This window comes from Elaeis guineensis, chromosome 9 (genome assembly GCF_000442705.2).
Source record: "Elaeis guineensis isolate ETL-2024a chromosome 9, EG11, whole genome shotgun sequence".
Classification (NCBI taxonomy): Eukaryota; Viridiplantae; Streptophyta; class Magnoliopsida; order Arecales; family Arecaceae; genus Elaeis; species Elaeis guineensis.
Window position 1 is genome coordinate 16264890 of NC_026001.2, and position 24858 is coordinate 16289747.

A 24858-nucleotide genomic window follows, 5' to 3' on the forward strand; every position below is an offset into this window, starting at 1 on the left:
GGGTGAGGAGATGATGGATCTCGACCAAGAGCACTTCCTCTACCCCGTCTGCCTCTGCCACGAGTGGAGGTGCTGGCACGAGCAGGTGAGCGAGATGAACTAGGAGGCTGAGAACGTTGAGAGGCCAAAGACTGGACTGAAAGAGTGAGTCTAATGAAATCAAGAACGTTCAGTGCTCTCGAAACAGACTGAAGCAGAGCAGTGAACTGAGTAGATGCATGCTCACTCGAGCCTCTGATCTCTCTCCTCAATAACTCATAACCACTCTCCAATGCACCTCTAAGCCTACCAGCCTCTGCAATAAGGTCTGTGACCTCAATAGAGCTCTCCTGTGGCTGAGGATGGGCCAAAGCTAAGACTTGCCCCTGCAAGTCAAGAACTCTCCCAATCAGTCTCAAAATGCTGTCCTCGAGCTGCTGAATCCGAATAGACTGATCTGAGATCAACTGAAATACAGTGGAGATATGGGGAATCAAGGTCTGATCAGATGAATCTAATGAAGTGGACCCTGGTGCAAATGTAGAAGTGCTCCACTGTTGAGAAAGCAAGGAAGCCACACGCTGAGAAATCTGCTCGATCTGATCATCAGCCAATCTGAACTCTGAAGGAGGTGCTCTGCTCTCTAGCTGATGTACTGGTGTGTACCTCCTGGCAGAATCTGAAGGGCCAGCCTCTGGGTCTGAAACAAACTGGATATCTGGAGATGCTGCCCTGAAGTCATGGAGATGAGATGAGGGACCTTCTTCTTCAGCTCTGTCTTCTACTCTGTCCTCAGCTCTCTCCTCAGAACCCTTGATCCAACCACCATCAGTTTTAGTAAATCCCATGCGGTGCAGAGTGTGTTGGTTGATGGTGTCTGCGTGAGAAAGCTTAGCAGATGCCTCCCCCTCAAAACTGACTCCAAACCTCCTGAAAACTAGTGTGAGAGCCATACCAAAAGACAGATGTGCCTTGGATCTGTTCAGTGTCTCTCTCATGGCCTCAATCATTAAAGCAGGGAGGTTTAATGGGGTTTGAGTGATCACATGAAATATTATACAAATATCTCGGTCAGAAAGGAGGTCATGCCTACCACTCCTTGGGAAGAAAAGCTTTGTCACTAATTGATGTAAGATCCTCATTTCAATTGACAAAATTTTGGCTTTCAATTTATTCAAACTTCCCGAGTAGGTTCCTCCTAGAATTACATTGATCCCCTCTTCCTTCACTGGGAGTTCCATGTAAGAATATCCCTCACAGGGCAAATGTAGTATCTCTCCCAAAATAATAGGATCCAGACAGATATCAACTCCCTTAACTGTAGAAGTTACTGTTCCATTGCCATAATGCAGATTTTGATAAAATTCTCTAACCAAGTCTACAAAAGTAACTTCCTTGAGAGAGCAGTAAAAACCCCAACCCTGATTTTTTATCTTTGTCCCAAAGGAGAAACCTTCTTTTTCAAAGAATCTAAAATCCACATTCTTGCCGGTTTCAACCTTCCTATCAGATAGAGGGATTTTGCTAGGGCTAAGGGGAGACTGAGAGGGACCTTGAGCAGACACCGAAGCCGGAATGGGAGCAGTGGAGGACTGAGCAGCTTGCCTTTTCCTGCGGACGCTTTCCTCCAGCTCACGGACCGATTTTCTTCTTTGAGGGAACTTCATCTTTGGAGCCATTCTCACCACAACAGCAGGCAGGGAGACTCGGAGGATCAAATGGATGAGTAGAAGAAGGGTTACAAGAGGATGGAAAGGGATTTTGGCGGAGAGAAGAGGCAGTTTTGAGAAGAACGGTGGAGGCTAGGGCACGCTCCAACCGCTTCAATCAAAGGAGAAAGATGCGAAAATCTCCTTTCCCAGGCGGTGATTTGAGGTGGAGAGGAGAAGGAAGAATGTTCTTGAGCTAAATCTTTAGTTTTGGAGAGAAAGAAGATGAGGATGACGGGTCTTGGAGGGAGGAAGACGAAGAGAATGAGGGGTCGGCTCATGAACAGGTTTAAGATAAAAAGGAATGAACCCGTGAGATATTGGCCGAAAATTACAAGTTTGCCAATGGGTCGACCCTAGGGGGTCGACTCATGAATCACAAAAATTCAGAAAAAAAATGAATAAATTCCGAAAAAATTTAAAATTTTGGGAGAAGGAATTTTGCTCAAAGATAGGTTGTGAGACTGATAAACTTGAGCTTTTAGGACCAAGAGAGATGATGGAAATTGATCTCAAATCGATTCCTTGGAAATGGAGAAACACTTAGGCATAAGGATCAAGAATTCCTAGATTTCTCCTAATTTCACAGAATCTATCCTCACTAAGGGCCTTTGTAAAGATATCAGCTAACTGATTTTCAGTGCAAATATATTCAAGAGTTATATCTTTGTTTTGAACATGTTCTCTTATAAAATGATGTCTTATTTCAATATGCTTAGACCTTGAATGTTGAATTAGATTTTTAGTTAGATTTATGGCACTTGTGTTGTCACATCTTATGGGTGTTTCATTAAGTTTGATTCCAAAGTCTTCGAGTTGTTGCTTAATCCACAAGATTTGAGCACAACAACTTTCGGCTGCAATGTATTCGGCCTCAACCGTAGACAGTGCTACCGAATTTTGTTTCTTGCTAAACCAGGAGATTAGGTTAACTCCAAAAAATTGGCAAGTTCCACTTGTGCTTTTTCTATCTAATCTACATCCAGCAAAATCAGCATCTGAAAATCCTAATAAATCAATTAGTGAGTCCTTAGAGTACCATAACCCTAGAGTTTGAGTACCATTCAAGTATCTAAGGATTCTTTTAACAGCATTTAAATGAGATTCTTTAGGATTAGATTGATATCTAGCACACAAACAAACACTAAACATGATATCAGGCCTACTTGCAGTTAAATATAATAAAGAGCCAATCATACCTCTATAGTATTTTAAGTCTACACATTTACCTTCTTCATCCTTGTCAAGCTTACATGAGGGGCTCATTGGTGTGCCAATTGCTTTGGAGTTCTCCATTCCAAATCTTTTGAGTAATTCCTTGGTGTACTTGCTTTGGGTGATGGAGATTCCTTCTTTTGTTTGTTTGATTTAGAGTCCGAGGAAGAAAGTGAGTTCTCCCATCATGCTCATTTCGAACTCCCCCTGCATGAGCTTAGCAAAGTCTTGACAAAGAGATTCATTAGTAGACCCAAAAATTATGTCATCAACATAAATTTGTATTACTAACATATCATTTTGATTTCTTTTAATAAAGAGGGTTGTATCTACATTACCTCTTGAAAAACCATTATTTAATAAAAATTTGCTTAGCCTATCATACCAAGCCCTAGGTGCTTGTTTTAATCCATATAAAGCTTTATTTAATTTAAAAACATGATTAGGAAAAGCATGATTTTTAAATCCCGGGGGTTGTTCTACATAGACTTCTTCAGCAATATATCCATTTAAAAATACACTTTTGACATCCATTTGAAATAATTTGAATTTCATAAAGCAAGCATATGCAAGTAGAAGTCTAATGGCTTCTAATCTAGCAACAGATGCAAAGGTCTCATCAAAATCAATTCCTTCTTCTTGATTATAACCTTTAGCAACCAATCTTGCTTTATTTCTTATTACATTATCATGTTCATCTAATTTGTTCCTAAAGACCCATTTTGTGCCAATTATTGAATAATTTTTAGGTTTTGATACTAAAGTCCATACATTATTTCTTTCAAATTGATTAAGTTTTTCTTGCATTGCATTAATCCAATTATAATCATTTTCAGCTTCTTCAATAGTTTTTGGTTCAAGATGAGATACAAAAGCACAATGATTAAATACATCTCTAAGTGAAGAACGAGTTTTTACCCCATGCATAGGATCACCAATAATTAACTCCTTAGGGTGATTGTGAACATACCTCCATTCTTTGGGTAAGTCATTTATACCTTGAGGTTGTTCTTGAATTTCTTCACCTCTCTCATCCTGTTTGTCTTCTTGTTCCTCGTCCTCTTGAGTTGTTGAATCTTTCAGAGTGATCTCCTTCATTCCTTCTATTAGAGGATCTGCATCATCAACACCCTCATTCTTCCTTGAAGGAAGATCGTTAGATTCATCAAAAACAACATGTATGGACTCCTCTACTACTAAAGTTCTTTTGTTAAAAACTCTAAAAGCTTTACTAGTGGAGGAGTAACCAAGAAAGATCGCTTCATCTGATTTTGCATCAAATTTACCATGTCTTTCTTTGCCATTATTTAGTACAAAACATCGGCAACCAAAAACATGAAAATATGCAATATTAGGTTTTCTTTCTTTCCAAAGTTCATAGGGGGTTTTCTTTAAAATTTGTCTAATTAAAGCACGATTTAAAATGTAACATGCTGTGTTAATTGCTTCCACCCAAAAATATCTTGAAAGGTTGCTTTCACAAAGCATGGTACGGGCCATTTCTTCTAAGGTTCTGTTTTTCCTTTCTACTACCCCATTTTGTTGGGGTATCCTAGGAGCAGAGAAGTTATGGCCAATTCCATTTTCATCACAAAAGTTTTCAAAGTTTTGATTTTCAAATTCAGTTCCATGATCGCTTCAAATATTTTGAATTGAGAATCTTTTTTCATTAGTGACTTCTCGGTAAAATTTAGTGAAAATATGAAAAGTTTCATCTTTGTGTGCTAAAAAGAAAATCCAAGTAAAACGAGAGTAATCATCTATAATTACAAAACCATATCGTTTTCCTCCTAGACTAGTGGTTCTAGTTGGTCCAAATAAGTCCATATGCAAAAGCTCTAAAGGTCTAGAAGTTGAAACAATATTTTTGGATTTAAATGAAACTCTTGTTTGTTTACCTAGTTGGCATGCATCACAAATTCTATCTTTTTCAAAATTCAGTTTAGGCAAGCCAAGAACTAATTCTTTCTTAATTAATTTAGAAAGAGAATGCATGCTAATGTGTGCAAGTCTACGATGCCAAAGCCAACTAGTCTCATTAACTTTAGCATTCAAGGATACTAGGCATTGCATGTTTATTTTGGCTAAATCATTTAAATCTACCATATAAACATTACCATGTCTATGTCCAATAAATTTAATGCCATCGTTAATAGGACTAGTTACAATGCAAACAGATGATTCAAAAACAACTTTATACCCTTTATCACAAAATTGACTAATGCTTAGTAAATTATGCTTTAAACCATTAACTAGCAAAACATTTTCAATGTATTTGGGGGAGTGATACCAATGTTACCTATACCGATGATCTTTCATTTGCCATTATCTTCAAAGGTGACCATCCCTCCATCCTTAGCATTAAGCGTAATGAATTATGATTCATCACCAGTCATGTGTCTCGAGCATCCACTGTCAAGATACCATTTCCTGTTTCCTCCTTGGGATGCTAGACACACCTGCAAGCAAAAGTCAAGTTTTTGTTTTAGGTACCCAAGCTTTCTTGGGTCCTTTTTGGTTAGTCATAATGGTTCCTTTTGGAACTCATATTTTCTTTATAGTTGAGTTTTCAAACTTGTTAGAGAAGCAAGTATATGACTTATGTCCTACTCTACCACATTTGAAGCAAGTAATGTTAGAAGACTTGTTACTTAAAGAGTTTACATAGATATTTTTCAGATATTTTTATTTCTTCAAAGGGTTATAGCCAAGTCCAGCCTTATCATATACGGCTTTTTGATTATCAAGAATCATATTGAGTTTATTTGAACTCAAGGTGAACTTTTCTACTATTGGTTTCAGCTTGGCAATTTCATTCTTTAAGCTTTGATTTTCTTGAAGCAAGGTGGATTTTTCAATTGAAAAGTTTTCAGCTTGTTTCAATAAAGATTGATTTTTCAATTTTAGCTCTTTGTTCTTCATCCCTAGTTTCTTTAATTCATCAACTAAATCATAGAATGCTTCATGTAATTCTTCAAAAGTAAAGTCACTAGGGGTTTCGAAAATTACCTCATTTTCGTGTGCCATAAGGCACAGGTTGGCTTGTTCGGTTGAGATTTCCTCATCGGAGCTTGAGTCATCACTCGCACTCCATGTGGCCATCATGGCCTTCTTCTTGAACTTCTTGGGACCTTTCTTCAGTTGTGGACATTCGGATTTGAAGTGTCCCGACTTCTTGCACTCGTAGCAGATAAGGGGTTGGTCTTTCTCTTTTTCTTTGCTTTGTTCCCCTTTTGTGAATGGCCTCTTCCTCATCCCCTGTTTCTTTTTTCTCAAAAATTTCTTAAATCTTCGGGTGATGAATGCCATCTCTTCATCCTATTCTTCATCTTCAGTGTCATCAGTTTCTTCATCAGGAGGAGCTGTGGATTTGAGGGCAATGGTTCTTTTCTTTTTGACTTCTTCCTCTTGATGTTGCTTTATGCTTAGCTCATGAGTCATCAAAGATCCAAGAAGCTCTTCTAGAGGTAGAGTGTTCAAGTCCTTGGCTTCTTGGATGGCAGTCACTTTGGCTTCCCAAGTTCTTGGCAAGGACCTGAGAATCTTTCTTACAAGCTCACTGTTAGTATAGGACTTACCAAGACTCTTTAAACCATTAATGATATCAGTAAAATGAGTAAACATTACAGTTATGGACTCATCATGCTCCATTTTAAACAATTCATATTTATGCACAAGCATGTTTATTTTAGACTCTTTTACTTGATTGGTTCCCTCATGGGTTACTTCTAACCTATCCCATATTTCTTTAGCAGATGAACAAGTAGAAATGCGATTAAATTCGTTTGCATCAAGAGCACAATAAAGAACATTCATTGCTTTAGCATTTAATTGGGCCATCTTCTTATCAACCTCATCCCATTCTTTCTCGGGTTTGATTGATTCCTCACCATCTATAATTTTAGTGGGTGTGTGAGGACCGTTTACTATGATACTCCACATATCATAGTCGAGTGCTTGTATGAATATTTTCATCCGAGCTTTTCAATAGGTGTAATTAGACCCATTGAAAAGTGGAGGTCGGTTGGTGGATTGCCCCTCGGCTAGAGAAGTGCCGACATGGGTTGCCATAGATCTTTGGCTCTTTGATTGTTTAGATCAAAGAAGGGCTAGAGCATCGGGCTCTGATACCACTTGTTGTCCAGCTATGCAACCCAAGAGGGGGGGTGAATTAGGTTTCTAAAAATTTTAGGCTTAACTAATGACTTATGAAAAATGCTTGTCAATAGCTAAATGAAAGTGGAGTGTAAACTTAATTCAAGACTAACTGCCAAAAGCAAGAATGCAAGGAAATAATGAAGAGTTAAAGAGAAGCAATTATGCACACCACAAACAAAAGGATTTATAGTGGTTCAGTGCCAACCTTGCACCTACATCCACTCCCCAAGCTCCTACTTGGGAATTCCAATCCACTAATCTTGTATTCAACCCGAATACAAACGTCGGAAACTCCGACACTAGCTATCCCAAGCTAGTCCACTTGTTTTCCGGGTACAAGCCAACCCAATACACTCCGATTCTAGGTTCGGATCAACCTTCCCTTATTTTGGAACCCCTCCAAAACAAAAATAATCACTCAAACTGAGCAAAACAATTTATAGCACAAATAAGTACAAAGAAAGCTCCTTTAATGAGCGAATATAACTTTAAATACACTTTACTCAGGAGAAGAAGACCCTTTTTGGATTTCCTCAAAGTGGTTGGAGACTTGAATATGCACTTGAGGAGTTGGTGAGCTTGGTTTAAAGGCTTCTTCAAAGCTTTGAATGAACTCTTGATAAAGGCTGAAAAGTTGGCTTGAAAAATCCTTTTTTAAATTCTCTCTTTTGAATGCTCTTGAATGCTCTTGAATGCTCTTCAAAATCTCTTTCTTGTTTCCCACCTTTTGAATCCTTTTATAGCTCTAAGAAATAGAGAAAAATATTCTAGGCTGAAAAAGAGCCGTTAGACCATATTAAATGAGCATTAAAAGTACTTAAAAAGGGTTAAAAACTAATCGTTGCGGAGAAATCCCGTCACAGGGGTCGACTCATGAGTCGACTCATGCCTCAGGGGTCGACTCATGAGTCGACCTCTGTTGAAGAATACCAGAAAACAGGGTTCTGTAATTTTTGGCCTAAAACTGCAGGGGTCGACTCATGGGTCGACCCATGCCTTGAGGGTCGACTCATGGGTCGACTCATAGGTTGTGCCAAGCCAAAAATTCTGCGTGCCAAACAGCTCATTGTGCCATGAGCTGACTCATGGGTCGACTCATGGATTTCAAACATGCATAACTTTCAAAATACAGGTCCAAAAATAATGAAATTTTCGTCAATAGATCACAAATCTTTTGTTCTACCATTTGATACTATCAAATCAGGGTTTTGATAAAATTACGATTTTGCCCCTGAAGAGCAAAAGGACTTTTTCAAATGAAAATTATTGGTACCCCTTCAACTGCTTTGTAATCATCAAAATCAATTTAGGGAGCAACACTTTTGAGGTCCATGTTTTAGAAAAATTCTTAGATAGATTTATTTTACAGCTCATATTGTAGCCACAGCTAATAAGAAGCCACCAGAGCATCTAATTAATCCATATAAATCTAGATCCCACTTTTCCTGAACTCTAGTTAGATTTCCACTTGATTAGGAAAGATAATTGGAAAAGAATTCTTAATATTCTGTTTACCAATAAAAATCCCTTCCCTCCTCATATTTCCTTCTTTCCCACATCCAACGAAGAAAAAACTCTCCATCTAGATCCAACCCTTCTCCTCCCTAGCCTCCTCCAGCATTGACTCTATTTTCCAAAGATCCTCTCGATACTCGCAAGGCTTTCTTTTCCTCTCTATTTGTTTGGCATTTCTTTTTTTTTTTTTAATTTTTTATTTGATATTTAGGTCTAATTTTTGGATATCTCAATCTTCCCTTCCCTCCCCACGTTTCGTCTTTTTCCCATGCCGCAGGAAAAAAAAATAAATTTCAAAATTGTCACAGAAATTTGAAATTAAAATTGAATTGATTTTTAGATCTAATTTTTAGATATCCCAATCTTCCATTCTCTCCCCACGTTTCCTCCTTTCCCACATTAATGATTTTCAGATCTAATTTTCAGAAAATCATTCTTTGGACGTTGGGAAGGAGGAAATGTGGGGAGAGAAGTGATTTTTTTTTGATAAATAGAAAATTAATTTTTTTTTTTCTAATTATCTTTTCTTAGTAAGATGGAAATCTCATTGGCTTTAAGGAAGAGTGGATTCTATGGATTAGATGCTGAGTTGGCGACTCCTCATTAGTTGTGCCTCCCATATGGGGTAATGATGGAAAACACCGCTCCCTTCACTGAGACGATAAGATTGGTGGACGTGAGGGTGTTGAGGTTCTCCTGTTGCCAAGGACGAATCAGATCTCCATTGGCAGCCCCTCCGGCAGTCCGATAGACCCTTGCCATGGTGGTGAACCAGTGGTTGTTGAGCTGGGTTTGGAACCAGTCCCTGATCCGAGCAAAGAACCAATAATTCCTCATCCAAGTTTGAATTATGGCCTTGCTAGATGACTTCCATCAAGGTACCCTTGATCTATCTCGCTTGAATTATGTTTATATCACTCTCATTTTGATGAAGAAAGGCTTGTTATCAATTAGAGATTTCCATCCTATTACCCTTCTTAAAAGCCTCTATAAAATAATTTCCAAGATTTGGACTTCTCACTTGCCAAAGCTCCTACCCCAGCTAGTAGATGAAAATCCATTAGCTTTTATAAAAAAAGCCATTATTGAAAGGAATACTACGTAATTGAAAATGCCTTTGATAAAGTGAACCAGTACCTTTTGTTCTCAATGCTACAAGGGAGAGGATTTCCATCTAAATGGGTAGAGTGGATTCAGACTCTTTTATCTTCAACCTTGGTTTCAGTGCCTGTCAACAGGATTCCAAGTAGATGGATTAAATGTAGAAAGGTTTGCAACAAGGTGACCCCCGTTGTCTTGCTCCATTTATTCTTGTCACTGATGTCCTTTCAAAAATGCTTCGGCATGCAGGTTCTCATGAGCTCATCGAAAGTATCGGCTCCAAACCTCATTTTTCAAACTTAAGGAGCCTCCATTTTGCAGATGATACACTTCTATTTTGTGCGAGGAAAAAGGATTCCATTGTAGCAGCAAAAGCCATTCTTCTCGGGTTTGAGAAAGCCTTTGGGTCGAGGAATTTTCACAAAAACTCTCTGATCGATTTGCATCAACATGGAGGATAGTGAGGCTAGGCATTTGACTATTTTGTTAAATTTGCAAAAGAGGTTCCTTGCCTTTTACCTATCTTGGCCTGCCATTACGTGATAGAAAGCTATCCAAACAGTTTTACTGGATGCCCCTGTTGAGAGAGAATCAACTCCAAACTTGCATCATGGAAGGATAAGCTTCTTAGTATAGGAGCGAGAATTACCTTGATTAACTCAGTGTTGACAGTTCTTCCATCATTCTTTATATCAGTCTTCAAGCTTTCTCCATGGCTGATCGACATAATGGATTTGATGAGGAGAGCTTCTCTATGGAAAGAGAAAGAAAGTGTAAATAGTTTTAATTACCTAGTTGATTGAGATTGTGTTTGCAAGGATCAGCAGGAAGGAGGTCTAGGCATCAAGAACCTAAAAAAATTGAATCTATTCTTATTGGCCAAATGTGCATGGAAATTGCTTAGAGGTTTTGAAGCTCCTAGGTCTAGGCAAATCAAGCATGCTTACTATGTGAAGAGGAAGCTGGGGATGCGAGTCAGAAAATCTTTTAGCAACATTTCATCGGTTTGGAAGGAAATAAATAGAGATATTCATGCTTCTTGACATTGCACTTCATATAAGCTATAATGGCAAGAACATCAGATTTTGGGAGGATGCTTGGGTAGGACCAATCCCATTCGGTCATTTATTTGACGACCTCTATTAAAGAGTGGTTAGAGTGAATTCCTCAATGGCATCTCAGTGGAGTTGGAGAAAGATGAAGTGGTGAATTGGAGCTCTTGTCCCAATTACTGGAATCTTGTAGACCTTCTCAAATTGCTGATATGCCTGTGTAGAAATTAACTAACAATGGAGCATATACTGTGGGATCATTCTACAAATTTATTAACTGAGCTGGCACTATTTGGCCCTCCCATAAACCCATTTGGAAGGTAACTGTCACGCCTCAAACCCGGGACATAACACGGCCATGCTACCGAGGGATGGACCCACGATAACACGAAGCCAAAATTCATCTTCTTAAATATAATAACAGGTGTATCACAAATAAATGTAATAATAAAGTTCAATTCAAATATTTAATTAAACCAAAACTGGTTCAGAACATCTAAATCCAAAGATAAAATAATTTAAGTCTTAAAATTCATAATGACTATAATCCATAAACATAAACTGAATTCCTCGAGTAAAATTTCTAAACTTGCTTTGCTGATCCCCAAGCCTGGATTCCCTTTCATTCGGTCCTAGCTTTATTTCTCTGTATATGAAAAAGAAAACAAAAAGAATATGAGCTACACTAGCTCAGTAAGTAGACTTCCGCTTCCTTACCGGATCAAGCATAAGTTTTCTATGACAATGCATCATTTAGCAAATAATAATTATTGCAAAAATAAATATTTCATAGAGCATATAATAAAACAAGTTATAAGCTCATCATGCATGCATAAATCATGTATATTTCACAATTATGAATCGTAAATCATTTTCATCATGTATTCATGTCATGTTTCAAAATATTGCTCACAGACATTCGTGCTAAGGTCACTATTATACCCGTGACAGGGCAATGTTTCTTAATCGACATAGTTCTTAATTCATGTGCCAACTTTATACCCGCTGGCAGAGCCATGTTTCGTGTGGATGCTAGCTCCAGATGTCAACCTTCCCGAAGGGATTCATTCATAGCGATCTGAGAGTCTTTGAAATCATTTTATCTTTTTCTTAAAACATACATATACATAAATAGAAAAAGAATGAAATTCATGCTTCATAATCATGCTATTTTTATAAGACATATTCATGAAATCAATGCTCATAATAAAACATGCTTTTTTTTCATATCACATATACCGATCCTTATTTTATGAAAAATTATGATTTTATCAATAGCAATTCTTTACATAAAAGCATGATCATTTAAAAATAAATAAGGAGCATAAAATCCACTTACCTCGTTCATCTTAGATCTTCAGACTTTATTAAAAGAATCAGCTAATCCTATTTAAAATATCAAATCATCATCAATTTCTATTCCATAAATATAATAAGATTAAATCATAAGGAAAGAGGACTGTTGTCCGGATGTGTCGGACCATCCAGATACCAGGGCAATTCAGGGTCTCTGATCTGAGGGTCAGATTTAAGTGACTTGATCAAGAAATCGTGAAGCATAGATCGAATTAAAGTCAAGATCAATCAATAGGATTCTTTAATAATGAGTTTGAAAAATACTTGATATGGTCAAATAAAGTTGACATACAGCACGGATATCAAAGCAACTTCAGATCATCTTGTTAGAGTCAATATGAGCTTCTAAAAGATGAAGGCATGACTCGATATAGGATTTATAGACCTTTTTTAGAGAGAAAAAGTCGATCATGAGAGAGAAAGTGGAGAGAGAATCTTCGTATCCTTCAAAAGTGATAATCATGATTGAGATCATCAGAAGTCATATCAGGGTGACTTAATATGGATTAACCATGATTGATATTATCAATTTCGAATAAGGATCGGATCGGAATCCAATCTACTGCACGAATTTCGGAGCAGTCTCAGATCATCATATTTTCATCTCAAGTTTATCCTAGGGTCTGTGATGCAATCAGAGAGAGAGAATGACCCTAGAGAGACAAAATCCATAATGAGAGAGAAAGATCTAGAGAGAGAAAATAGGAAGAAAATCTAGAGAGAGAAAATATAGAGAGAAGGTAGAGAGAGGAGAGAGAAAGATTTAAGAGAGAGATGAGAGAAACTTTCTCTCACATGTATTTATTATTATTATATTTTTTTTTTCTTTTTTTTCTTTTTCTTTTTCTTTTTCTTTTTAGAGAGAGACAATAGAGAGAGAGAAAGAGAGAGAAGAGAGAGAAAGAGGGAGAAAGAGGGGAGAGAGAGAATTTTTCTCTTTTCTTATTATTATTATTTATTATTATTATTATTATTTTTTATTTTATTATTTTTCTATTTTGTATTTTTTTCTTTTCTTTTTCTTTTTCCTTTTTCTTTTCTTTTTCCTTTTTCTTTTCTTTTTCTTTTTCCTTCTTCCCGGGCTTCCATTGGGCCGAAACAGGGGACTTAGAGGTCCCCATGCCTTGACCGGCCATTCCCCGTCCGACGGTGGCCGGCGACAAGGGCGGCCTTCCCCCAAGTTCGGAGGGCCCGTACCGGCGGTCGGTGGTGACCGTCGGTGTCGGAAAATCGGAGAAAAGAAGAGGTCGGACAGGGGGTTCTCTTTTCCAATAAAATCCGGCGACACCCGTCGCTAGCAATCGTGCCCATAGGCACGGGAAAGAAGGGAGAGAAGAGGGGAAGAGGAAGGAGGTCTTACCACAACCTCCGATGACCCCCACCGGTGTGAAATCACGGCGAGCACAGGTCGAAGCGCCGCGGCTTCAATCGAGAAAATCAGAGAAAAACTCCGGCGATCGTTGGTGGCTGATGGATCTACACTTAGAGGAGAGGAGGGGGGTTCTTATAGAGCTCGTCCTAGGATCTTTTAATGGCCCTAGGACTCCGATTCTTGATCGGAATCGGGGAAGAAGAAGACTCCGGATCGGAGTCTTCCTCTTTGTTTTTTTTTTTAATGGGCTTTGTGGGCTTTTTGGCCCATCAGGCCGGATTATCACAGTAACGACTCCTGAAAAGGTTAAGGTATTTATGAGGCTGGCATTAGAACATAGATTGCATACCGGTGAGATCTTGGCACTGAAAGGATAGAGAATCCCTTCAGGCTGCCTTTGTGTGGTTCTAATGCTGAAACTATATCACATTTATTCTTGAAATGCCCCTTTGTCAGAAGCATCTGGTTTACTTTGAAAATGCAGCTTAAGATCAAGGGATGGCCCCCAAACAATTGAGATCTCTGGTCTTTTTGGCAGCGAAGAAAGATTATACCTAAGTTTCGAAGAGCGTGGGACCAACTTATTTCGGCACTTTGCCAGCACATTTGGTTAGAGAGGAACTCTAGACTCTCCGTTAGAAAGAAAACTTCTATTAATGCTACCCTTTATAAAGTGCTTCATACTTTCAAAAGTTAGGGTATGTTGTGTGGTGGAAAAGCTAGTAATAGTCATCTTGTTCTCTATGATACCCTTTCTCCTTTATTGTTATTTGTATGGCCACTAATCTCTTGTAACTCCTCTATATCTCATTCACCTTGTGTACTCTTCCTTTTTTTCTATTCAATAAATTGTGCTGAGGGAGGTTCCCCACTTCCTCTAGTTTACCATCAAAAAAAGAAAGAAGAAAGAAGGAAAGAATTGTTCATCTCTCATTTTGTTACCTAGCTAATCTTTGCTTGCTCAGGACTCCTAAATCTGTAAATAATCAACCAGCTCATGACTATGACTATTCTTGACTTTCTCTAACTCACATAAATGCATTCTACTCTAGATGATGTGGATATTGATCCATCAATTCTCAACATAGATGATGCAGATATTGATTCCTCAAGCCTCTTTGTGACATAAATAGTTCAGGATGCGTAATTCAGATAACTATTCACAAGCTCTCCAACTTATATAAATAGCATTAGCACTCCCATGACATATATATTGCAACTAAAAGCACATAAATAACTTCCAGTCTCAAATCAACTCATCTTTCTTCGCCCTTCCTACTTCCATCACTATCCCTGCTCATTGTTCATCCTCCCATTCTCCATGTGTGGTATAGGAACATGAGTGAATACTTGTATAGTGAAGATTCTAACTGGTTTTCCCAGCCAAAAATGTCAGGTTCTAATGGCATCTATTAGATGGCATATAAATAGTTTCAATGTATCTTCCAGCTTCGGTGTTTATGCGGTCATCTTATCAGCGAGAAGCAACTGAAATGGTTAGGCATGATGTTCACAGGATTCTACCCACACATGTCAGCGTTAATATTCAAGTCCCTAGCAAAGACCATAACAGTTGATGTTTACCACATCAACTATTGGATGGATGTCTGGTCAGGACACCACCTCCCAAGATCTTTTCAGTACCACGCAATGCAGCAGGAAGAAAGAAGAAGCAAAACAAACGAAAAAAATAATCAAAATACGTGGATCAGCCACAAAAGGACTCGCCTCCACGGGGCATGCAAACTGCACTATGAAAAAGAAATTTTACAAGAGGAGACCTCACCCTCAACCCTTGTACATCCAATTCTCTCTCACATGAAGTTCCCCTCACAAAAGCTCTCTCTCTCTTGAAGACCCCCCTGAACCCCTGAAGAGCCTGGCGACCGCTGTCCAGGAGCCTCCTGCTCCTTCTCTCTCAGCGCCCTCGCCTCTTTCTCTTCAATCGGGTTCGTACGGCTCCGTACGATGCGAAAAACCGATCCACTGCTTCTCTGTTTGTCACAGGGCTTTTTATAGACCTTAATCCCGACTTAGATCATGATTAGGATTCCTTAATCAACCCAAATCACGTTCCAGACCGTCGGATCAAGATCGGGAGCCACCCATGCCATCGGATCGCGCTCCGGTCTACGGAATAGTATCGTGGACCGCGAGAAACGCGTGGAAAACGCCCATGCGGTTCACAGGCCCCGCCGTGGACCGCCCGGTCCACGGTGGACCGGGGCAAAGGGGCCAGCAGGCCACTGGGCCGGCCCGCGCGCGCGGGCCTGGGCCGAACTTGCGCGCGGGCCTGCGCGCGCTTGGGCTGCGCGCCTGCCTGGGCCGCGCACCCGCCTAGGCCGCGCGCCTGGGTCGCGCGTCCCGCGCGGGCCTGGGTCGCGCGTCCCATGCGCCGCTGCCTGCGGCGGTGCCGCTGCCGCTCGCCGCCGGTCGCCGGCGGTCCTCCACCACCTCGAATGTCGTGCCGACTTCAAAAGCTCGTATCTCCTCCATCCGAGCTCCGTTTCGGGTGATCTTGATCTCGTTGGACTCCATTTTTCACCGCGAACCTCGCTGTGGGCTCAATATGGGCTGAATCTCGAGGCATCAAATCCTAACAATCTCTACCTCGACTCGATATTCGGCCTCCTCCAAACTCCGAGAGCTTCTGGATCTCCTCGCCCCCATGCCCTGGGGCAATCGCCTGCTGATCATAGATGGGCAAACATGGGAGTCGAGCCAGGCTGCTCGATCCCATCTCCGTCGTATGCTGTGCTCCTCCTGACCTGAGACCTGCTCGGGGCATCATCCTGCGGCAATAGGAATCTTACCTTGCGACGTCGCCTCTCGTCCTCCCGAGTCTCCTGTCTCGTGCCCGATCCGCCTCCTGGAGCTCCACCTCGCTCTGGGCTCCACCTGGCTCCTGAAGCTCCACCTCGTACTGGGCTCCCTATCAGGTAATAATGTCCTCTGCTCCCCTTCTTCCCCTCCAGCACAATCCTATCGCCGCGTAGCACCCTCAGGATTCCTCCACCAGCTACCGTCCTGTAGCCTCTCGAATCCAGTCTGCTAAGTGAGATAAGATTCTGCCTGAAATCGGGTATGTATCGGACCTCCCCCAATCTCCTCACTGCACCATCATGTGTCCTCCAGCTGACCATCCCAATGCCTCTGATCGCACAGCTCGATCCATCCGGCAGATATACAGTGCCCTCACTGTTCTCCAAGGAGTCAAGTTGCTCCTTTCTGCAACACACATGATAAAGGCATGCAGAATCTAATATCCACTGCTGGGAAGAAGTAGATGCCTAATCAGATATCTCAAAGACATCTCCATCTAAATCACTGCCGGCCGTCGCTACAGCAGCCACCGTCTGATTTTTCAGTTGAGGGCAATCTCTGGCTAGATGCTCCAACTCTTCACATCGGTAACACCTGGTTTTGCTCAAGTCCCTCCTAGACTTAGACCGTCCTCGTTGCGATCTCCTATCGCTCCGTCTACCGCCTCCTGCACCTCCAGAAGCCACCAAAGCTGAGCTATCGCCACCTGAGCTCGAAGCTGGGTTCTCCCTCCTGAGAACCTCGTTCTAGAGTATCGCCGCGGTGACCTCGTCCATCTTGATAGTGCTGTTCCCCACTAGAAGAGCAGTCACCAAAGACTCGTACGAAGGGGAAAGCAACGCCAGCAAAACCAGCACCCTGGTCTTCTCCTCAACGTTCTCGCCAACGCTGAGGAGGTCGGTGAGGATCTTCTGGAAGTGGCTCAGATGCTCCTGCACGCTCTGTCCCTCAGTCATTCGTAGTTGGTAAAACTGCCCCCAGAGGAAAAGAGTGTTGGTGAGAGACTTCGCCATGTACAACTCCTCGAGCTTCGACCACAGCACCGTCGGGGAAGTCTCGCTAAGCACATGGATCACCACCTCATCCGCTAGGTACAAGTGGATGGCACTCACCACCTACATCTGTAGCTGTTTCCAATCCCGCACCTCCATGGTGGTCGGCTTCTCATCGCACAAGAGAGCATCGGTCAAACCCCTATTGGATGAGCACGTCCTTCACCCTTGCCTGCCATAAGGAGAAATTGCTCTTACCATCGAACTTGTTGATCTCCATCTTGATTGTTCCTATTTTCTCCATCTTCAGTCTTGCTCACCATCACTGCAATCTGCGTCCTTGTACCGCCTTGTTCTGATACGACTTGTTGGGTGGATGTCTGGCCAGGACACCACCTCCCAAGATTTTTTCAGTACCACGTGATGCAGCAGGAAGAAAGAAGAAACAAAACAAAAGAAAAAAATAATCAAAATACATAGATCAGCCACAAAAGGGCTCGCCTCCACGGGGCATGCAAACTTCACTATGAAAAAGAAATTTTACAAGAGGAGACCTCACCCTCAACCCTTGTACACCCAATTCTCTCTCACATGAAGTTTCCCTCACAAAAGCTCTCTCTCTCTTGAAGACCCCCCTGAACCCCTGAAGAGCCTGGCGACTGCTGTCCAGGAGCCTCCTGCTCCTTCTCTCTCAGCGCCCTCGCCTCTTTCTCTTCAATCGGGTTCGTACAGCTCCGTACGATGCAAAAAATCGATCCACTGCTTCTCTGTTCGTTACATGGCTTTTTATAGACCTTAATTCCGATTTAGATCATGATTAGGACTCCTTAATCAACCCAAATCACGTCCCAGACCGTCGGATCAAGACCGGGAGCCACCCATGCCGTCAGATCGTGCTCCGATCCACGAAATAGTATCGTGGACCGTGAGAAATGCATGGGAAACGTCCATGCGGTCCACAGGCCCCACCGTGGACCGCCCGATCCACGGTGGACCGGGGCAAAGGGGCCAGCAGGCCGCTGGGCCAGGGCCGGCCCGCGCGCGCGGGCCTGGGCTGCGCCTGTGTGCGGGCCTGCGCGCGCCTGGGCCGTGTGCCTGCTTGGGTCGCACATCCCGCGCGTCGCTGCCTGCGGCCGCACCGCTGTCGCCCGCCGCCGGTCGCCGGCGGTCCTCCGCCGCCTCGAATGTCGTGCCGACTTCAAAAGCTCGTATCTCCTCCATCCGAACTCCGTTTCGGATGATGTTGGTCTCGTTGGACTCCGTTTTTCGCCGCGAACCTCGCTGTGGGCTCAATGTATGCTGAATCTCGAGGCGTCAAATCCTAACATCAACACTTATCAGCACCTAGAAAACCAACCCTGAAATAATATCTTTGGTGCTATATTGACATCATCAATGGCATATATCGTTTAAATCATTAATTACTCTCATTCTAAGAACAATCTGCAAGAAAAATCAATGTACTAAATTAAATTAAGATAACACGTGGGGGGAGCAAATTGGGACTGCATCAAAATAGCTTCCCGGACTACACCAAGCTTCAACCTAAACTGGAGACGACTTCCTTACGTCTCTCTAGTTTGCCAGCTTTTGCTTCGTTGGAAAAACTTCGAGCTTTTGGTGTCAGTCCAAGAATCTTGTTTTGCGGTTGTGCGTACGAAATGAATCGACAAGAGAACATACAACTGAAAATAAAACAGAAGAGGGAAAACGCAAGATGTTGTTGTTGAGTGGCTTTGGATTTTCTCCCGATAGGGATTTTAGATGCAGATTCAATTACTTTCAGAGAGCATTGGATAGGTATTTAAAACTATCCACCATACTTACTGTGCATGTAATTAGGAGTGTAACATTAAAATATTCGAATATTACTACTCCATGCCTTCTCATATTCAGCTATCTTATCCCTCACAGAGCCCCCAGTTACGAATATATATTTTTTTTATGTTAAGTACAATCATTTAACGGTTTGTTTGACCATATAAAATCCTAAAAAAGTCAATGTAATCAAATAAATATTTTTAATTTTATTTAGTACCTTAAATAATAAAAACTTTATGTCATTAAGGAAGAAGATAAAAAATGCATCATGCACAATTATTTGACCAAAACATCAAGGGCTATTTGGCCACTCAATCCAACATCTTCCACTTGACCAATTAGGCCGAAATCATTATTCATCAACATCCATTGATAGGACATGTTCTTTGAATATTTTAGAAACAACTATTTTAATTAATGGATATATTATCATTTTTTTAAAGATACATACTTTACAATAAGTTTATTCTTTTGAAGCATATCAAAAATATAATAATATTGATGATTTATATACTTTTCTTTCGAACCCTAATTTGTCATTTTTTATGTTGCTTATTGTTGTTTAATTATCACACATAATTTCTATAGGTCCGTTGATCATTTCTTTAATATTTACATTTATCAGAAAATCTTTTGTCTAGAAGACCTCAGACGCTACATTACTACAATCAATATATTCAGCTTCAATAGTATTTTATGTTGCACAATTTTATTTTTTACTGCATCAAGAAATAGCTCCTCCACTCAAGAAGAAAATATAATCTGATGTACACTTGCCATCATCTATACCACCAGAAAAGCCAACATCAAAATATCCAATAACTTTTAAATCTTTGCCACTAATATTATATGTGAGGTTATAAGGTTTTGTTTCTTTAATATATTTGAAAATTCTTTTAATAGCTGACTTATGTGTTTCATCTGGATTACTTTGAAACCTTCTTATAAGACTTACAGTAAAACTAAGACCAGGTCTAGTACAAAATATGGCATACATAATACTATTAATAAGCTGGAGCATATAGTTTATGCTGTATTTTAATTTTTTTTCTTTGTTACATGGGCACAGTTTCTAAGATAAATTTATTTTTTTTATAAATGGGAGTATCCATTGGATTTGAATTGTGCATATAAATTTCTTAAAAATTTTATTAAGATATTGTTCTTAAAATAAACAAAGAGTTCTTGATTTTCTATTTTTAATAATTTGAATTTTTAATTCATAGGATGCCTCTCCTAAACCTTTCATCTCAAATTTGAGATTTCAGAAAATCTTTAATTTTATTTATAGATGTAATATCATTTTCAGTAATTAAAATATCATCAATATATAAAGATAAATTATAAGATTACTCCCACTATTCTAGTGATATATACAATGGTTCGATGGACATGGCAATAGTAAATGGCATAGAGGCATGGATGTGGAGTCTAAGCTCAATCCTTTTTTGTGGACATCTAAGAATGATTGACGGCTTCGATCAAGGCATGGATGTGGAGTCCATGCTCAATCTTTTTTGGGAACATGCGGCTTCTTTTGACTTTCCCTTTGATTTGGATAGCTTCACAATAGATCAATAGCCTGGATTGCGAGAAAAGGGAAAGAGTTCAGGGGATTTCAAAGAAGAAAAGTCAAGGAGTTTGGGCGAAAATAATGGACAACCTAACAAAATTGCAATTCCTTTTCTTTCTCCTTACTTCGATGGCTCAAAGAAGGAAAGAAAAATGATGGATGGGTCGCTCGTGTATGAGGCACAAAGGCGAGAAAGGGAGGAGTCAATCACGACTCCTTAGAGTTATCTTTGATCTACATAGCTAATAAAACAAATTAATTTTCACATGATTGAGGGAGGCCTGATTTGCTTGGGGAATGAAGAGCTTGTGACAGAGCTGGAATTCCATTCCTATCACAAGATGTTAAGAAATGAATCCTCTTCAAATTCAACTAGATGAATTGCTGATACAAATGAAATAGATCAACAAGAAAAAATATGATAGAAAATAAAATAGAAGAAGGCGAAAATGTGAGATTTTGTGGTTGGGTGAATGAAATGAATCAACAAGAGTAGATGCGATAAAAAATAACATAGAAGAGGGAAAGCATAAGATTTTTTGGTTGGGTGGCTTTGGGTTTCTCCTGATAGGGATTTTAGATATGGATTTTGTTTTGGTATAAGATTTCAGATGTTGGTTTAATATTTTTTAGAGAGCTTTGAATCGATACTTAGAACTAGCCATTTTACGTAGTTCGCACGTAATCAGGAGTGTAATGTTAAAATATCGAAACATTACTCCTCCATCTCTCTTCATACTCAGCTTTTTTTATCTCTCACAAAGCTTCTAGTCATAAATATTTTCTCATATTAAATGCAACCACTTAACGATTTGTTTTGTGATAACCCGGCCCACTGGACCTAAAGCCACAAAGCCCACCCAGAAAAAAAAAAACAGGGAAGAAGACTCTCGATCGGAGTCTTCCCCTTCTCCGGTTTCAATCAGGAATTGGAGTCCTAAGGCCATTAAAAGACCCTAGGACGAGCCCTATAAGAACCCCCTCCTCTCCTCTAAGAGAGGATATAATAGTCACCGACGATCGTCGGAGTTCTTCTTCGATTTTTCTGATTGAAGCCGCGACCCCTCGACTCGTGCTCGCCGTGATTTCACGCTGGTGGGGGTCATCGGAGGCCGTGATAAGTCCTTCCTTCTCTTCCTCTCTTCTCTCCCTTCTTTCCCATGCCTGTGGACACGACCGTCGGTGACAGAAGCCGTCAGATTTCGTCGGAGAAGAAAGCCCTGTTCTTCTCTCCCTTTTTCTGATTTTTTTATGGCATCGACGGTCACTGCCAACCGCCGGCTTCGGCCTCCGAGCACAGGAGGGTCGCCCCTTGCCGTCGGCCACCGTCGGGCGGGGAATGATCATGATTGGCCGGTCAAAGGCACGGGGACCTCTAGGTCCCCTGTTTCGGCCAAAGAAGGCCACGGGAACAAGAAAAAGAAAAAGAAAAGAAAAAGGAAAAAAAAGAAAAGAAAAAGAAAAAGAAAAGAAAAAGGAAAAAGAAAAAGAAAAAAAAGAAAATAATAATAATAATAATAATAATAATAATAATAATAAATACATGTGAGAGAAAGTTTCTCTCATCTTTCTCTTAAATCTTTCTCTCTCTAGAATTGAACTTTCTCTCTCTACCTTCTCTCTATATTTTCTCTCTCTAAATTCTCTCTCTATTTTCTCTCTCTAGACCTTTTTATCTCTTTTTATGGATTTTATCTCTCTAAGGTCATTCTCTCTCTCTGATTGCTTTATAGATCCTAGGATAAACTTGAGATGAAAATATGATGACCTGAGACTGCTCCGAAATTTGTGCAGTAGATCGGATCTCAATCCGATCCTTATTCGAAATTGATAATATCAATCATGGTCAATCCATATTAAGTCATTCTAATATGACCTTTGATGATCTCAATCATGATTGCCATTTTTGAAGGATACAAAAATTTTCTCTCACTTTCTCTCTCTATTTTCTCTCTCATGATTGACTTTCTCTCTCTAAGAAGGTCTATGAATCTTGTACCGAGTCATGCCTTCATCTTTTAAGGGCTCATATTGACTCTAACAAGATGATCCAAAGTTGCTTTGATATCCATGCTGTATGTCAACCTCATTTGATCATATCAAGGATCTTTCAAATTCATTATTAAAGAATCCTATTGATTGATTTTGATCTTAATTCGATCTGTGCTTCATGATTTTTTGATTAAGTCACTTGAATCTGACCCTCAAATAAGAGATCCTGAATTGTCCTGGTATCTGGATGGTCCGACATATCTGGTCAACAGTCTTCTTTCCTTATGATTTGATCTTGTTATAGTTATGGAATAGAATTTGATAATGATTTGATATTTTAAATAGGATTAGCTGATTCTTCTAACGAAGTCTGAAGATCTAAGATGAACGAGGTAAGTAGATCTTATGCTCCTTATTTATTTTTAAATGATCATATTTTTATGCAAAGAATTGCTATTGATGAAATCATAATTTTTCATAAAATAAGAATCGATATATGTGATATGAAAAAGTATGTTTTATTATGAGCATTGATTTCATGAATATGTCTTATGAGAATAGTATGATTATGAAGCATGAATTTTATTATTTTTTCGTCTATGTATATGTATGCTTTAAGAAAAAGGATATAATGATTTCAAAGGCTCTCAGATGGCTATGAATGAATCCCTTCGGGAAGGTCGACATCCGGAGCTAGCATCCATACGAAAAATGGCCCTGCCAGCGGGTATAAAGTTGGCACATGAATTAAGAACTCTGTCGATTAAGAAACATGACCCTGTCACGGGTATAATAGTGATTTTAGTACGAATATCTGTGAGCAATATTTTGAAACATGACATGAATACATGATGAAAATGATTTATGATGAAAATGATTTACGATTCATGATTGTGAAATATACATGATTTATGCATACATTTTTGAGTTTATAACTTATTTTATTATATGCTCTATGAAATGCTTTATTTTGTATTACCTGCTATTTTCTAAATATTATATTATCATGAAAAACTTATGTTTGATCCGATAAGGAAGCGCAAGTTCTACTTACTGGACTAGTATAGCTCCTATTCTTTTTGTTTTCTTTTTGTTTGAACAGAGGAATAAGGTTAGGATCGGCAAAAGGAATCTAGACTTGAAGATCTGCATAGCAAGCTTGAAAATTTGATAGCAGAAATTTAGTTATTTTATAATCACGAATTTGTAGTTATTTATAAATATTGAGATTCGGATTGGTACTTGCTTTTGGATTTAGATGCTCTGAACCAATATTGATTTAATTATTTGATGAATAATGGAATTGAATCTTTTTATTTGACGGATTTTAGATGATTATGATGGATTGGCTTCGTGTTATCGTGGACTCCATCCCTCGGTAGCATGGTCGTGTTATGTCCCGGATTTAGGGCGTGATATTTTATGGTATCAGAGCTTAGGTTATAATCATTGAGGATTATGATATAAATGATATAAATGATTAAGATATGATAGAATAATATCAGAGCTTAGGTTTAAGATCATTGAGATTATAAAGTGATATCAAAACTTTATGTATGATCAATAGGATGTGATCGAGTGGAGTATAATGGATAATATCAGAACTTAAGATTATGATCATTAAGGACGTGATAGAATGATATAAAGTTTAGGTTATGATCACTAGAGAATATGACTTAAGTGGTATTTAAACTTAAGATTATCATTATTCGGGATTGTGACTTTAGTGATATTTGAACTTGAGGCTAAGATCATGAGGAACATGATAGATATAAAAGAAAGGATTCAATAATTTGATTTCGAATCAATAGGTATTATAATGAAATTTATGCATAAGTGACATATGATGTCTATAATAGAATTGACGAGTTATGTCTTAGATTTCAATTAGCAAGGTTGACCTGAGTACGAGAAGTGTTGACCCTAGAATGAAGTGGGAGGTATTGATATATTATGTTAGGTATATTTGATGATATTGGAATGCTAAACCTATATGGATAAAGGACATGATAACTTTGCTGATTTTGATGTTAATTTTTTTGTAAAAAAAAGTTGGTTTGAAAGTTGTTTAAATGATTGTAAGGTAAATCGAAGGTTAACTCAAATTAATTCTAGACATATTGGATTCTTGAGGAGTGGTGAAGTTTATGTAATAAGTTCAAACATAGAAGGTGGATGAAGATTTAATTTTGATGTGCTA

General features: G+C 39.5%; 1 protein-coding gene across 6 annotated transcripts in view; it reads left to right on the forward strand.

Moving 5' to 3' along the window:
• Positions 1 to 9204: 9204 nt before the first annotated feature.
• The window catches only part of LOC105051433 (protein NRT1/ PTR FAMILY 4.6), a 31049-nt gene continuing 15395 nt past the window's right edge, over positions 9205 to 24858 (forward strand). For 3 of the 6 annotated variants that reach the window (XM_073243175.1, XM_010931884.3, XM_010931885.3), the window contains exon 1: positions 9206 to 9454. Coding sequence is in view for 2 of the 6 variants with exons in the window: in XM_010931885.3 (XP_010930187.1) it covers positions 9440 to 9454 (15 nt within the window). In the remaining 4 variants the exon portion in view is untranslated. Of the gene's footprint in view, positions 9455 to 23003; positions 23051 to 24858 lie in introns of all 6 variants that reach the window. The other 3 variants (XM_073243178.1, XM_073243177.1, XM_073243176.1) reach the window with 2 other exon arrangements.